Source organism: Macrobrachium nipponense, chromosome 30, assembly GCF_015104395.2.
Source record: "Macrobrachium nipponense isolate FS-2020 chromosome 30, ASM1510439v2, whole genome shotgun sequence".
Classification (NCBI taxonomy): Eukaryota; Metazoa; Arthropoda; class Malacostraca; order Decapoda; family Palaemonidae; genus Macrobrachium; species Macrobrachium nipponense.
In genome coordinates, this window is record NC_087218.1 from 49950551 (window position 1) to 49965468 (window position 14918).

General features: G+C 39.9%; 2 protein-coding genes across 2 annotated transcripts in view; both read right to left on the reverse strand.

The window, feature by feature from the left end:
- LOC135202505 (uncharacterized) overlaps positions 1-408 on the reverse strand; it is a 184020-nt gene extending 183612 nt beyond the window's left edge. The window contains 1 exon segment of the mRNA XM_064231933.1: positions 225-408. Coding sequence (XP_064088003.1) covers positions 225-227 — 3 coding nt within the window. The 5' untranslated portion in view covers positions 228-408.
- The window catches only part of LOC135202142 (uncharacterized), a 2839-nt gene extending 2342 nt beyond the window's left edge, over positions 1-497 (reverse strand). The window contains exon 1 of the mRNA XM_064231393.1: positions 412-497. Within this exon, the coding sequence (XP_064087463.1) occupies positions 412-497 (86 nt within the window). The remainder of the gene's footprint in view (positions 1-411) is intronic.
- Positions 498-14918: the final 14421 nt, after the last annotated feature.

A 14918-nucleotide genomic window follows, 5' to 3' on the forward strand; every position in this document is an offset into this window, starting at 1 on the left:
TGTATGATACTGCTTGTCATTATGGAACTGTAATTAACTGACGTGACATTTAAAAATAATTTTTTTTAAAATGAAGTCAAAAATTAAATACGAAATCTGAAATCGTCCGACAGCAAAAAAGAAAAAAAAAGACGCGTCCATTAACATTCTAAGTCAAAACCGCGTTTTAACTCAAGTGCCCCCCAATTAACGAAAGTCACAAATGTCCTCTGTAATTAACTCACCATTCTCGCAGGAAGTTAAAGCGGTCCTTTAGTAATCACCAGAATCCGGTTAAGGTTGGGGAAATAAAATCACACGGGCCCGCCACAACGCAAACGCACCAATTCAACAATACACATCCTCACACCACGGAAGCTGATCTGCTACTGAGCCGAGTCAGACAGTGACTGCCGTTATATAGACTCCAACATGAGCTGTTGGCAGTCAGGAGGGGCTGTGTCATAATGTTGAACTGGGTCACTAGAAACCCGTGTATTTTTGGGCGTCCTCCTCATTCCTCCGTCAGTTTGTAGCCCCCCGCCCTCCCCACGTCCCTTAGCGAAGGGGACGGATAAGAAGCCCCCTACCCCACGTCCCTTAGCGAAGAGAACGGATAAAAGGTGGAACGTTATCCAGGTTAGTAGTAGTAGTTGCAATCGGGGGTGGACTTTTTGTGCTTTTTGGGCGTCCTCCTCATTCCTCCGTCAGGTTATGGGTTTCCCCCGCCCTCCCCACGTCCCTTAGCGAAGGGGACGGATAAGAAGATAAAACGTTATGTACGTTAGTAGTAGTAACGGAGGTGGACATTTTTACTCTTCACTGTGGATGTAAGTTAAACTCTGTCGCGAGAAACAAGTGTTTTTTTTTTTTTTTTTTTGGGCGTTCTCCTCATTTCTCCGTCAGGTTGTTTATGGGGTCCCCCTCCCCCCTCTCTCCTCATGCCCCTTAGCGAGGGAACGGATAAGAGCGGGGAGAAGGTAAAATGTTCTCGAGGTAGACGTAGTAACCGAGGTGGACATTCTACTCTTTACTGGAGACGTAAAGTTGAACTCTGTCGTGAGAAACAAGTGCTTTTTGGACGTCCTCCTCATTCCTCCGTCAGGTTATGGGGTCCCCCTCCACCTCTCCCCATGCCCCTTAACGAAGGGAACGGATAAGAGCGGGGAGAAGGTAAAATTTTCGTAGTAACGGAGGTGGACATTTTATCCTTTATTGGTGATGTAAAGTTGAACATTGTCACTAGAAACCGGTGTATTTTTGGGCGTCCTCCTCAGTCCTCCGTCAGGTTTTATCTCGCCCCCTGCTCCGCTGTCCCTTAGCGAGGGGGATGATTAAGGGCTGGAGGTGGGGAGAGGGGAGTTACAACCAAAATACGCTTACCAGGTTAGTTGCACAGTAGTAGCAGCTTTTACATCAAGCGGGTGTTACGTCCCTCGTTGTACAGCGTACGATAATGGCTAATCCTTCCCTATTCCAACCGAATGATTTTATTAACGGTCGTGATTTGTTTGCAGCGTGTTTGTTGCTGTGCTTGATGAATGCACGATAAATGTCGGATTCGCTTGTATGCGTGTTCCACAATTAAACCAACTTCATTCATGAAACATAGAGAATGATTGCAAATTAGCTGGGCTAGTTTTTGTGAAATGATTTTTAGTGGGGATTTCATCGACACCGTCGGTGTGAATGTGAGCTGAGAGTGATGGTACGGTTAATTTACAATCGCTAGGCCTAAGCCAACTCCAGTGATAATGATCATTATCGTTGTTATTACCACAGGTTTATCTTTATTGATAGGAATATATATTTGAAAAAATATACATAAAATCACGTATCAAATAGAATGGCTATGGAACTACAGCTATTATTATTATTATTATTTTTTTTTTTTTTTTTTTTTTTTGCTCTATCACAGTCCTCCAATTCGACTGGGTGGTATTTATAGTGTGGGGTTCCGGGTTGCATCCTGCCTCCTTAGGAGTCCATCACTCTTCTTACTAGGACACACTCTTCTGCATGAGTCCTGGGAGCTACTTCAGCGTCTAGTTTTTCTAGATTCCTTTTCAGGGATCTTGGGATCGTGCCTAGTGTTCCTATGATTATGGGTACGATTTCCACTGGCATATCCCATATCCTTCTTATTTCTATTTTCAGATCTTGATACTTATCCAATTTTTTCCCTCTCTTTCTCTTCAACTCTGGTGTCCCATGGTATTGCGACATCAATGAGTGATACTTTCTTCTTGACCTTGTCAATCAACGTCACGTCTGGTCTGTTTGCACGTATCACCCTATCCGTTCTGATACCATAGTCCCAGAGGATCTTTGCCTGATCGTTTTCTATCACTCCTTCAGGTTGGTGCTCGTACCACTTATTACTGCAAGGTAGCTGATGTTTCTTGCACAGGCTCCAGTGGAGGTCTTTTGCTACTGAATCATGCCTCTTTTGTACTGGTTCTGTGCAAGTGCCGGGCATTCACTGCTATGTGGTTTTATGGTTTCACTTTTCGTATTGCACTTCCTACATATGGGAGAGATGTTATTTCCGTCTATCGTACTTTGAACATATCTGGTTCTTAGGGCCTGATCTTGTGCCGCTGTTTATCATTCCTTCAGTTTCCTTCTTTAGCTCTCCCCTCTGTAGCCATTGCCAATTGTCATCGCTGGCTAGTTCTTTAGTCTGTCTCATGTATTGTCCGTGCATTGGTTTGTTGTGCCAGTCCCTCTGTTCTTTCTGTCTCTCCTGTCTCTGTATATTTTCTGGGTCTTCGTCTGCTTTTATTAGTCCTTCTTCCCATGCACTCTTTAGCCACTCGTCTTCACTGGTTTTCAGATATTGCCCCAGTGCTCTGTTTTCAATGTTGACGCAGTCCTTCTATACTTAGTAGTCCTCTCCCTCCTTCCTTTTTCGTGTTATGTATAGTCTGTCCGTATTTGCTCTTGGGTGTAGTGCTTTGTGTATTGTCATATGTTTCCTGGTTTTTCTGATCTATGCTGCGGAGTTCTGCCTTCGTCCATTCCACTATTCCTGCGCTGTATCTGATTACTGGCACTGCCCATGTGTTTATGGCTTTTATCATATTTCCGGCGTTGAGTTTTGACTTGAGTATCGCCTTGAGTCTCTGCATATATTCTTTCCTGATCGTGTCCTTCTCTCTTGGTGTTTTATATCTCCTCCTTCCTTATTCCCAGGGTATTTGTATCCTGTCTCATCTAGGTGTGATTGTTGCTCCCATCTGGTTAGTTGCTCCCATCTGGTAGCTTTTATCCCTTCAGTTCTTGTTACTTTGCCTTTTTGTATGTTGACTAAGGCGCATTTTTCTATTCCAAACTCCATCCTGATGTCCCTAGATACAATCCTTACAGTTCTGGATTAGGGTATCTATTTCCTTGATGCTCTTACCATAACAGCTTGATGTCGTCCATGAACATCAGATGGTTGATTTTGTTGCCTCTTTTGGTACCCGGCATCCATCTTCTGTAGTACTTTTGTCATGGGAATCATGGCTACTACGAAGAGTAGTGGGGATTTGTCTATCAGGAGCTGGTCTTTTGTGCCCTACACTTCCTTCTGCAGCCTTTCTTTTGGTGGGGGATGGTGTTTGTCTCCTCTAGGTAGTTGTATAGCCTTTCACTGATGATACCTGTTAGTAAATTCCACATTATGGTAGGCAGGTGATAGGCCTGTAGTTACTGGCTATTGATCCCTTACTCTTATCTTTTTGTACTAAGGATGTTCTTCCTGTGGTCATCCATTTGGGTGCTTGGTGATTTGAGATACAATGCTGGAGGTTGTTCTGCTATTCGTGGGTGTAGGGCCTTGTTAAGTTTTTGAGCCAGTATCCATGGACTTCATCGGGGAACCTGGGGCTTTCCAGTTTGGCATTTTCTTTAGTTGGTGTCTGACTGTGTCTGTTGTGATGTCTGTGAATCTTTGTTTTATTCTCCCTGTTTCTTCTTCCTTGACTTCCTGGAGCCATGTTGCATGTTTGTTGTGTGATACCGGATTGCTCCATATGTTTTCCCAGAGTCTCTTACTTGGTTCGGCTTCAGGAATTTCTGGGGGGTTGTTTTCCCCTCCCTTAGTTGGCTGTATAGTCTTTTCTGGTTGGTTTCCGAATAGTTTGTTTCTGTGGTATCCTTTATTCCGTTCATGTACCGTTGGATCTTGTGTGCTTTGGCCTTAAGCCTCTGTTTACATCTTCTATTGTGTTGTTTAGTCCCCTCTCTTGTACTTTGTATTTTTCGTTGAGTTCCTCCCTTGTTTTCTTGCTTCTTAGCCTTTTTCTGCCATCTCTTTCAGTTTACTCAAGTCAGATCTCATCACCATGATTTGCTTTTCCAGGTGCCTTTTCCCAAGGAGGTTGCTGTTTTGGTTTCTGTTGGGTTGGTTGTGCTGGTGGTGTTGGTGTTCGAATTCCCATCAGTTCTGCTACTAATCTTGCTCCTGCATATGTCAAGTTATTTGTTTCTGTGATACTGGTGGTGTGTATTATGCCCATTATTTCATTGACCTCACTTGTTTTCTCCTTAATTCTTGGTTGTTGGTAGGCTTTCATGGGGGATGGAGGGGATCTTTGTTCTCTCTGTATCTGGCTCCATCCATTGTCTAATCTTTTCCACCCATTCCGTCCTCTCTGGTTACTTCGTCGGTGTTTCTTCGTGTGTCGTTGTTTGATACCTCATCCTCCCTGTCGTCTTCTGTGACATCGTCTCTCAGTTCGTCTTCGTGTAATTCGTTGTCGTGTGACATTTCCCTTTCCAGTTCTTCTCTTTCTGTTGGGGAGAGCCAGTTCTTTTTCTTTATGTTCCTTACTTGGTCTGCCAGCCTCTGCTCTGTTTGGGGGTTTATTCCTCTCATTCCAGATGTTGACAATCTTCTTCTATATCCTCTCTCCGTCGGGTTGCTTCTGATGTAGCATCTCCATATTTCCTTATTTTTCTTTCTCTTGTCCATTCTTCCTCCTTTTTTTGCCTCTGTCAGCTCCAATCTCAGGCTGTTGATTATTGTCGTTGTGGTGATCAGTTGCTGGATGACGACTCCAAGTACCGACCGTCTTCCCCTTCAATTGGGTTGAATACCTGGTTGCCGGTGAACGAAAGCTCCTCTGTTTGCCAGAGGTTCCATTTACGTCGTTGTCGTTTAATCCTTCATTTCTTTCCATCATTGCTGAGTTTTGCTATTTAACCCATAGCTGGACCCTACCCCATCAGGGATAGGTACTCATTTACAGCTGAGTAGACTGAGGAAATTATGGTAAAGATCCTTTCCCAAGGAATCAACGCCGAGGAGAGCGATCACCCATCCAACGACTGACCAGAGCCAATGTTGCTTAACTTGACTTAAGTCTATTGACGACCTAACCCACTCATCCACGGCGCCACATATTATTATTATTATTATTATTATTATTATTATTATTATTATTATTATTATTATTATTATTACCACAGGTTTATCCTTATCAATAGGAATGATGATGATATATTTGAAAAATAATTATATAAAATCAAGTATCAAATCGATCATGAACCTTAAATGACTTTAACTTTTGGCTATGGTACCACAGCTAAAATTATTATTATTATTATTATTATTATTATTATTATTATTATTATTATTATTATTATTGTTGTTGTTGTTGTTGTTGTTGTTGTTGTTGTTGTTATTATTATTATTATTATTATTAATATTATTATTATTATTATTCCTTTGGAGTTCGGGATACCACAACCCAGAAAATGTTGCAGTAGAATTTTAATATATAAATGTAAACAGTGAACATTCATGCGTCTAGTATCACTATAGGCATTTGAATGGGATTAGGCTTTTAAGCGCTGAATACCATGGGAACGTTTCGTTTAGAGCAGGTAATTACCCCAACTTTATTATGTAAACAAAGTTTTGCGTCTTTTTTAAAAATATAAATGTTGTTTTTTATGTGTTCCATTAATAACTGAACAAATGCAAGTTAATTAGCACTTTGAATAAAAAGCAATCCCGCAGACGGCAACAGACGGAGCTCAAAGAAACGTTCTCTCTCTCTCTCTCTCTCTCTCTCTCTCTTCTCTCTCTCTCTCTCTCCTCTCTCTCTCTCTCTCTCTCCCCGAGTTCTTAGTAGCAACAGTGGTATAAAGAAATGACTGATAGTACGTCGAAAATAGATATATATTCATAATTCCTCTATTCACGATAGCTTTTTTTTATTAGTATTATATTCACTCATCTCACACACTTATACCAATGACTCACTTCTGTCCTTATGACCTCATCATGGAATTGAACACACACACAAATATATATATATATATATATATATATATATATATATATATATATATATATATATATATACATAGTATATAAACACAATGAAGATAGATTGCTTATAATACGTAGAGTGCATGCGAAATAACCATTAGAGGAACACATACCCTCCCAAAAAAGTAAATGAATAAACAAAAAACGTAGCCATTCCAAGAATGAGTTTAGTATACCCCATTCTCTTTTTCTCATTTGCTGTATTTCATCTCCAAACGAGTTTTTCCCTTTCTGGATGCTGTTACTGGTTCTATTGTCTCACAATCTTTAAAGGAATGGCCCGAGGATGGGTTACTGATATGTATATAGGAGATGTGGTTTAATTCGTTCATTCCGTATGTTCTTATAATTATACGTAATTGCGTGTACTCTAAATTGAGGATAAACAGATTCTAAAAATGTAACAGGAGTAAACCTCTCAGTTGCACTATGAGGATGGAAAGTAAGATGGAAGAAAGAGAATATGAACGGAGATACAGCAAAATCACTGAAAGGGGTTGCAGCTACGGGCCGAAAGGAAGCTGCAAAGAACCTTCAATCATGTTTACAGTGCACCACGTGAGGTAGCTCCTCGCTGGACGAGTCGGTTACATGCTCGAATGCCGATCTCAGGGTCCGGGTTCGACACGCTGCTCTGCCAACAAAGAATCAGAGGAATTTATTTCTGATGATTAGAAATTCATTCCTCGATGAGGTTCGGATACCACAATAAGCTGTAGGTCCCGCTGCTATGTAACCAATTGGTGCCTAACCGCGTCAAAATATCTAACCCTTCTGGCCAGCCCAAGGAGAGCTGTTAATCAGCTCAGTGGTCTGGTTAAACTAAGGTATACTTCTTGTTGCGGAAGACTGGGCAGAAAATCCAATTATTCAGTTAATCTATACTTTACAAAAAGGGTTAAGAGGCTATTGTCTATCTTTTTTTTATTTCTAGAACAAAGATAACATTAACATATGTAATATATAGAACTTCCACTCTCATTTTTCGTTCTCATTTCACTTCCTGATGTGGTAACACACTTACCTGAAAAAAAAAATCCAAAAGCATGACGAACATCCATCCACTCCTCCCCCTCCCCCTCCCCCCCTCCTATTCATTCCCGTCCATGAAACTCCGCATATCGCATTCAACTGCCACCAGCAGCAGTACCTACCTACATGCGGAAACCGAAGCGAAGCCCCCCTCCCCCCCAAAGAAAAAAAATAATAAAATAAAAAATAATAATAATAAAACAGTGGCCGTATTTCGAAGCAATAAAACTGGCTGTTGTTCGTTTCCTCCCTCCCGGAATACCGAATTCGGCGACGCGATAGCGAATTCCAAAATCGAGTAATGTCATTACGCCTCCGTTTTACCACTGGGGATGTCGGAGGAAGTGACAGGTCCTGCGGGGATTGGTGGCACTCCAGTCTTGGGGAATTAGGGAACTGTTGGCCCGCGGTGGTCTGGATTTGAAGAAGTTCGGGAGTGGAGTGGCGGAGGTAGGGGGTGGGGCAGGAGTTGAGGGGGAAGGGGTTCAGTGGGGGAAAGGGATTTGGGAATAGGGCGTAGTGGGGCAGGAGTTGGGGGGAGGGGTAGTGTTGGGTGGGGGGAGAGGAATGTGAGAATGGGGACTAGTGGGACAGGAATTAGGGGAGGGGTTGGGTTGGTTGGGGAGAGGAGGAATTTGGAATAGGGGCAAGTGGGGCAGGAGTTGGGGGTTGGAGGGTGGAGGGGAAATGGGTTGGGGGGTTGGAGGGGTAGGGTGGGATAGGGGAGCGCCAATTGGGGAATCTTCTGGGGAGGCTAGTGGGGCTTGGTAGTTGGGGGTAGGGTATGAGGGTGGAGGTGGGCCAGGAGTTGGTGGAGTGGGAGAGGATTTGGAGATCAGAGGGAAGAAGGCTAGTGGGGCATGATTTTTGGTATTGGTAGAAGGGGGGAGGGGGAGGGAGAGAACGTAAGAACTATTTTATTATTTGGTTTATTACTCTCGTAAAAGATCCTTCTTTGTCCTTGATGGCGTCTTCCATATTCATTCTCTGTGTGTTTTGTTTCCTAACCCAAGAATTGTTTTTCCATTTTTTTTCTCTTCCTTCATTCCTTCCTTTCTCTCGCTGATGTTCCCGCTCGTTACATCGTTCGTGTCCTAATTTTATTTTTGATTTTCTCAACAGGTTACGCTTCGGTTACAGAAGTCTAAACCAATTATGATTATAAAGTGAAATAAATATCAAAACAAAAACCAATATATATCCTCTGTACCTTCATTCATATTCTCTTTCTTACATCTAACTCCTAACATTTGTTTCAAAGTGCAACTGCTTTGAGGTTTACCTCTTGCTACGCCTTTCAGACTTTTTGACAATGACTTCATCATAGGAACCCCCATCGCTTGACCCCTTCCATTCAAAAATAAATCTGTAATAATGAATTATTATAATAATAATAAGTACATGCAAAGTATTTTTGTTAACAAAAATACTATGTAAATGCTTACAAGTATACGAGTTATACTCAGTAATCTTGTGGGTTTCTTATTCCATCTTTAAACTGAAGGAAGTTTTTGTTTGGTTCAATAATAAAAATTATAATAATAATGGTTGACATACAAGTATGGCTATTTTCCTAAACCTCATCCCAAGATTGCACCTTAATCTAATGCACCATGAGCAGCCGAGATTGAAGGTACGTATCAATTAGAGACTTTTTTTTATGGTTTGGCCATGTATAGAGAATGTAGGACATGGTAGTGAAAAGATTATACAATTCAGAATTGTTAGGAGGTAGGTGGAGAGGAAGGCCTAGAAAGGATCTAACTGATAATCTGAAAGAAGTATTGGAAAGAAAAAGGTTCTCCAGTATACTGGAAGCAAAAGAATTAGTGCAACATAGTTGCGAATGAATGGTGCAGTGTGTGTAAGACGCGCTGCTGATGAGTCAATTATGTTACAAGGATTAGGATGTCTCAAAGACTTGTTAGTCCATTTGAGGAGGCATCGTGTGCTCACTTATCTGTAGAAGCAGGTTTTACTGTTCATGCAAAGCGTCCTAATGATTTTTTCTAGCTTTCTTTTAAACTCTTCCACACTGTTGCTGTTTACAACTTCGGTGGCAGTTTATTCCACGTGTCACATATCTTGTATGTAAAGTTCCCACAATGGGATGTATTGTGTCTCTTCAGTTCTAGTTTCCATTCATTATTTCTTGTCTGGTTTTCGTTTAATGTAAATAGGTTACTGTCTACTTTTGTTATGCCCTTCAGTATTTTAAGTGTATGTAGGTGTCAGAAGAGGCCGTTTTCTACCCAAGTGGTTCATCCAAGGTTTTGTCGTCACAAGAATAATTGTAGAAGTGACTGTTGCTTATTTATTTATTTTTTTTATTAAGTGAAACCACTCACTCTTGATGCCTGTGTGTATGTGGCGAGTGTGTTTTGTGTGAGAGAGAGAGGTATAAACACTAAGGTCTATATAAATAAAAGCAGAGAGATTTCCTTACTTTCTTCCGCCAAATCCCCATGCAGCTATATTTCTTACCAGAAATCCCTGAAGGTAGTACAATGCTTCGTTGTTTACCGGCGTTCCTTATGGGAAATGTGTGTGGGGGTATTTTTTGCTCGCAAGTGCATGTGAGCCCTGCCCACAAGCAGTCCGCACTGGGGACATAACAAATCACACACACACACACACACACACACACACACACACCCATTTGTATATATATATATATATATATATATATATATATATATATATATATATATATGTATATATATATATATATGTATATACATATATATATATATATATATATATATATATATATATATATATATATAGTATATACATATATATATATATATATATATATATATATATATATATATATATATAGTGTATATGGTTTATTTATTCGGATCAGCTAAAGACGTGATAAAGTTATTGGGCCCATATACCTCATCATTTTGAGAAAATTTATGAAAGAAATGTGATATGTCAATTCTGAACATTTTTATCATTCAAAAACATTGTAGATTAATGACAGAAATCAAATGCTATCAAAAGATCTCTCTCTCTCTCTCTCTCTCTCTCTCTCTCTCTCTCTCTCTCTCTCTCTCTCTCTCTCCTCCTACCTACGTCCAAAGGAGTCATGTTATCAAAGTCTCTCCCACGTTCCCTTCTGTCCAGGAAGCGAATACAGGCACCTTTGTAGAGAGAGAGAGACAGAGAGAGAGAGAGAATAGATGATGCCAAGAACTATGTAATAGTTAAGAATACAACGGTTCATCAGTATATCTCAAACTCTTGTTTGCGAATACTGACAGGAGATGAACGAGATTAACAGCACTATTTTATATCCTGTCCTTTCCTATTCTCAATCCATAACTCCTGCGAAACGTATGGGCTCTCAGTATTGGAATTTATTTCTCAACTTCTTCGGAGAGCGCAATTTCATGCATTGCTTCTTTACTGCCAACGGGAGACCGCCTACGTACGTCACCTCTGCCCTGAAATTGGGTATTCACTCCTCCTTCGGCGCAGGGACATCCTTGGTGCACAGGAAATCTCACGAGAAAAGTAGTTTAGGAATGTCGTTTTCTGATAATTATTTTATCAAAATTGAAAAACAGGGATTAACATTGGACAACATTATGATGGGTGACCACAAGAAGAGTATAGTCACTTGTTACAATCGAAAAAGATAAGGTAACTGTACGAATTTATGAATTTGATATTTCATCATGAATTTGATATTTCATGAAGTTTACACTATTTAGACAATAAGGGGTAACGTATTACAACATTATGACAATTAATTAAAAACTTCATCATGAAGTTGATTAGATTTCATGAAGTTTACACTATTATGACAATATGGGGTAACGTATTACAACATTATGACAATTAACCAAAAGCTTCATCATGAAGATTAGATTTTATGAAGTTTACGCTGCCAAGACAATATGGGGTAACATATTACATCATGACAATAAACCAAAAACTTCATCATGAAGTTGATTAGATATTATGAAGTTTAAACTATTATGACAATATGAGGTAACTTATTACAACATTATGACAATAAAACAAAAACTTCATCAAGAATTCGATTTGATCTCATGACTCCGATACTCTCAAGACAAGCACAGAAGCACTTTTCAACCTTTCAGGGCTACAGAGAGCGAAACTCGGGAGTTGGAGCGGTTGGACAGCGAGATGAAGAGATCGAGGAAATAAAGGAGACGAGGTACAAGGAGTAAAAAAGGGGTTGGACAGCAAAGCTGAAGAAAGAAAGCTGGAATGGAGGAGTTAGTTAAAAAGATAAGTATGGTGGTGCAGCTAGGGGGTCTGAAGGAACGCTGCAAGCACCCTTTAGTAATGCTGACAGTGCACCACGTGAGGCATGCACACTGACGGGACCACCACCCACCTACGAGATTCATAATGGTTCTTTAAGATTAAGCTGGCCTTATGACGTCACGGGGGCTTGCTCATAGAGCAGTCCGTTGGAGGAAGATTCATAAACTTGCCTAGTTGTTGTTGTTGTTTAAGATTAAGCTGGCCTTATGCCAGCAAGGGCTCTTGCTCATAGAGCAGCCCGTAGCTTGCCCAGTACATTAAACAACCAAATACTGGCGCCAAAGTACTAAATATCCTTCAAGAGGGACGGAGATAAAAAAATAAATAAATAAAAAAAAAACTCTGAGTTTCGCCTCGAGAAACATTATTTTATTTCTCTCCTTTCGAGAACGGGAAGATTTATCTTTTTGATAAACTGGGACACTTAGTTACGGGCGTTCAAAGACGAGCTTTGTCCATTAGCCGTGATTTAAAGGGGGTGGCGACGTTAATTGGTAGTTACTGTCAATTGGCCGGAAGGCCCGCTGCGAATTATGGAGCCTCCCCTCCTTAGCGGCTGAGTCGATTCGCCGGACATAAATCGCTCTGGGAGATATTGTTAAGGGCGTCTTGTACAGCCCTTTCTGGATCTGCCCTCGGGTGGGAGTTCAAGAGCTCCTTCCTTCCGAAATGGCGGTCGTCTCCTAGCAGTAGGGTTGATGTTATCCCATTAAGAGCAGAATTGATGTCACGTCATCCCGTGGAAGTGAAATTGATGTCATCTCGTAGATGTAGAATTGGTCACATCTCGTAGGAGTAGAATTGATGTCATCTCGTAGGAAAAGAATTGATGGTATCTCATTGGAGTAGAATTGATGTCATTCCGTTGGAGTAGAATTGATGTCATCTCATAGGAGTAGAATTGATGTCATCCTGTAGGAGTAGAATTGATGTCATTCCGTAAGTGTAGAATTGATGTCATCTCATAGGAGTAAAATTGATGTCATTCCGTAGGAGTAGAATTGATGTCATTCCGTAGGAGTAGAATTGATGTCATCTCGTAGGAGTAGAAATGATGTCATCCTGTAGGAGTAGAACTGATGTCATCTCGTTGGAGTAAAATTAATGTACTCCTGTAGGAGTAGAATTGATGCCACGTCATCCCGTGAATTGATGCCACGTCATCCTGTGAATTGATGCCACGTCATCCTGTGAAATGAAACCAATTCTACTCCTACGAGTAGAATTGGTTTCATTTCACAGGAGTAGAATTAATGTCATCCTGTAGGAGTAAAATTGATGTCATTCCGCAGGAGTAGAATTGATGTCATCTCGTAGGAGAAACATCCTCCTTGACTACAATTTTTCTTTGTGATGTGTAAACGAAGGACCCAAGTTGTTTATGCATGAGATATAACGCATAGTAAAATGAAGCGCCTCAGTGGCGTGGTCGGTATGATGTTGGCGTGCCACCTCTGCGGCCGCGAGTTCGATTCTCGGGCATTCCTGAGGTTGGGAGTGAGAGATGTGTATTTCTGGTGATAGAAGTTCATTCTCGACGTGGTTCGGAAGTCACGTAAAGCCGTTGGTCCCGTTGCTGAAAAACCACTGGTTCCATGCAACGTAAAAACACCTTACAAACAAACAAGCATTAGATAATGGTGATAATACTGAATATAAAATTCAGGCCAAAGGCAAGCGCTGGGACCATGGGGTCATTCGGCGCTGAAACTGAAATTTGATGGTGAAAAGGTTTGTTAGTGTAACAGGAGGAAAACCTCCCACTTTCACTGTGAATCAATTGTTAGAAGGTGGAAAGTGAGAAGGAAGGAAAGAGAACATGAATGGAGGTACAGTAAAAGGAATGAAACGAGTTGCAGCCAGGGGTTCTAGGGACGCTGCAAAGAACCCGGCACACTGATGACGCTACCCTCCTTGGGGGCTCACCCTTTTTTGAAAATGCGCTATATCTAAGAAATAAAAAGTTCCTTATCTTATCATAAAGGACAAGTGATATCTGCGAAGTAAGCGTCCTTACTTAATTAAGCGTATACTTAATTAACGCATTTCCACTCTGCACAGCTGAATATTCCTAGAACCGAGTAATTAACGCGCGCACGAAAAGTCGGCGAAAAGCTGCAACACTGCTTTATATTAATGAATGCTGATTAATTCTAATATACAAAACAAGCACGCGAAAGCTGGAACCATTTACATAACTGAATAAAGATACGACGTTATTCATAACGTATGCGAAAGGCGTGATGACACTGACCTTTTGCAACCCGAGAATTTTAAACGGTTTTGACTTTGAGCTATCAAACCGCATTAGGCCTATAATACCCTGGTTCGTATAGCCTCTGAACAGTGGTGGATTTAAAGATGGGCATGTGGGGTTCTAGGGAAGACCTGGTCACGTGCCCCCCCCACCAACCCCACCATGGATATTAATCACAGGACATTGCTGTCATTCAATAAATCGTTATTAGTAGCTAAATTTTGCTTAGTTAATGATTATTTTAACCAAATCAACATCTGTAGGTGGATATATATATATATATCTATATATATATATAAATATAGATAATATATATATGTATATATATATATAGTATATATATATACATATATATCATATATATATACATATATATATATATATATAATATATATATATATATATAATATATAATATACTATATATATATACTATTAGCCTAAAATTTGCTTAGTTAATGATTATTTCAACAAAAACAACATCTGTAGTATATATATATATATATATATATATATATATATATTATATATATATATATATATATATATATGCCTCTGAAAAGCGACCATACGAAACAAGCCGTTCTGAACAGCTAGATATGAATGTTTTAAGTGGATTTAATTACGTACTAATTACTAAAAAGGAAATATATTCTAAATGGATTAATTTTCAACAAATTTGTCCCTTTGTCGAACCATTGACGCCAGTAATGAATACTTAGTGAGATCCGTGTAATTGTCACGTAATCACTATCTTTTTTAGCGACGATGATTATGATAATCACGGTGCTCACGGTGGAAATGTCAAAACTGCAACTGTTTATTGGATTTCTCTCTTATTCACTCTTTTATATCATAATTTTCTGTTTAAGACTAATATTTCGTTCACTGTATGTACCGAGGATGATATTCATTTCCTTTACCTTATAATAATAATAATAATAATAATAATAATAATAATAATAATAATAATAATAATAATAATAATAATAATAATAATAATAATAATAATAATTCG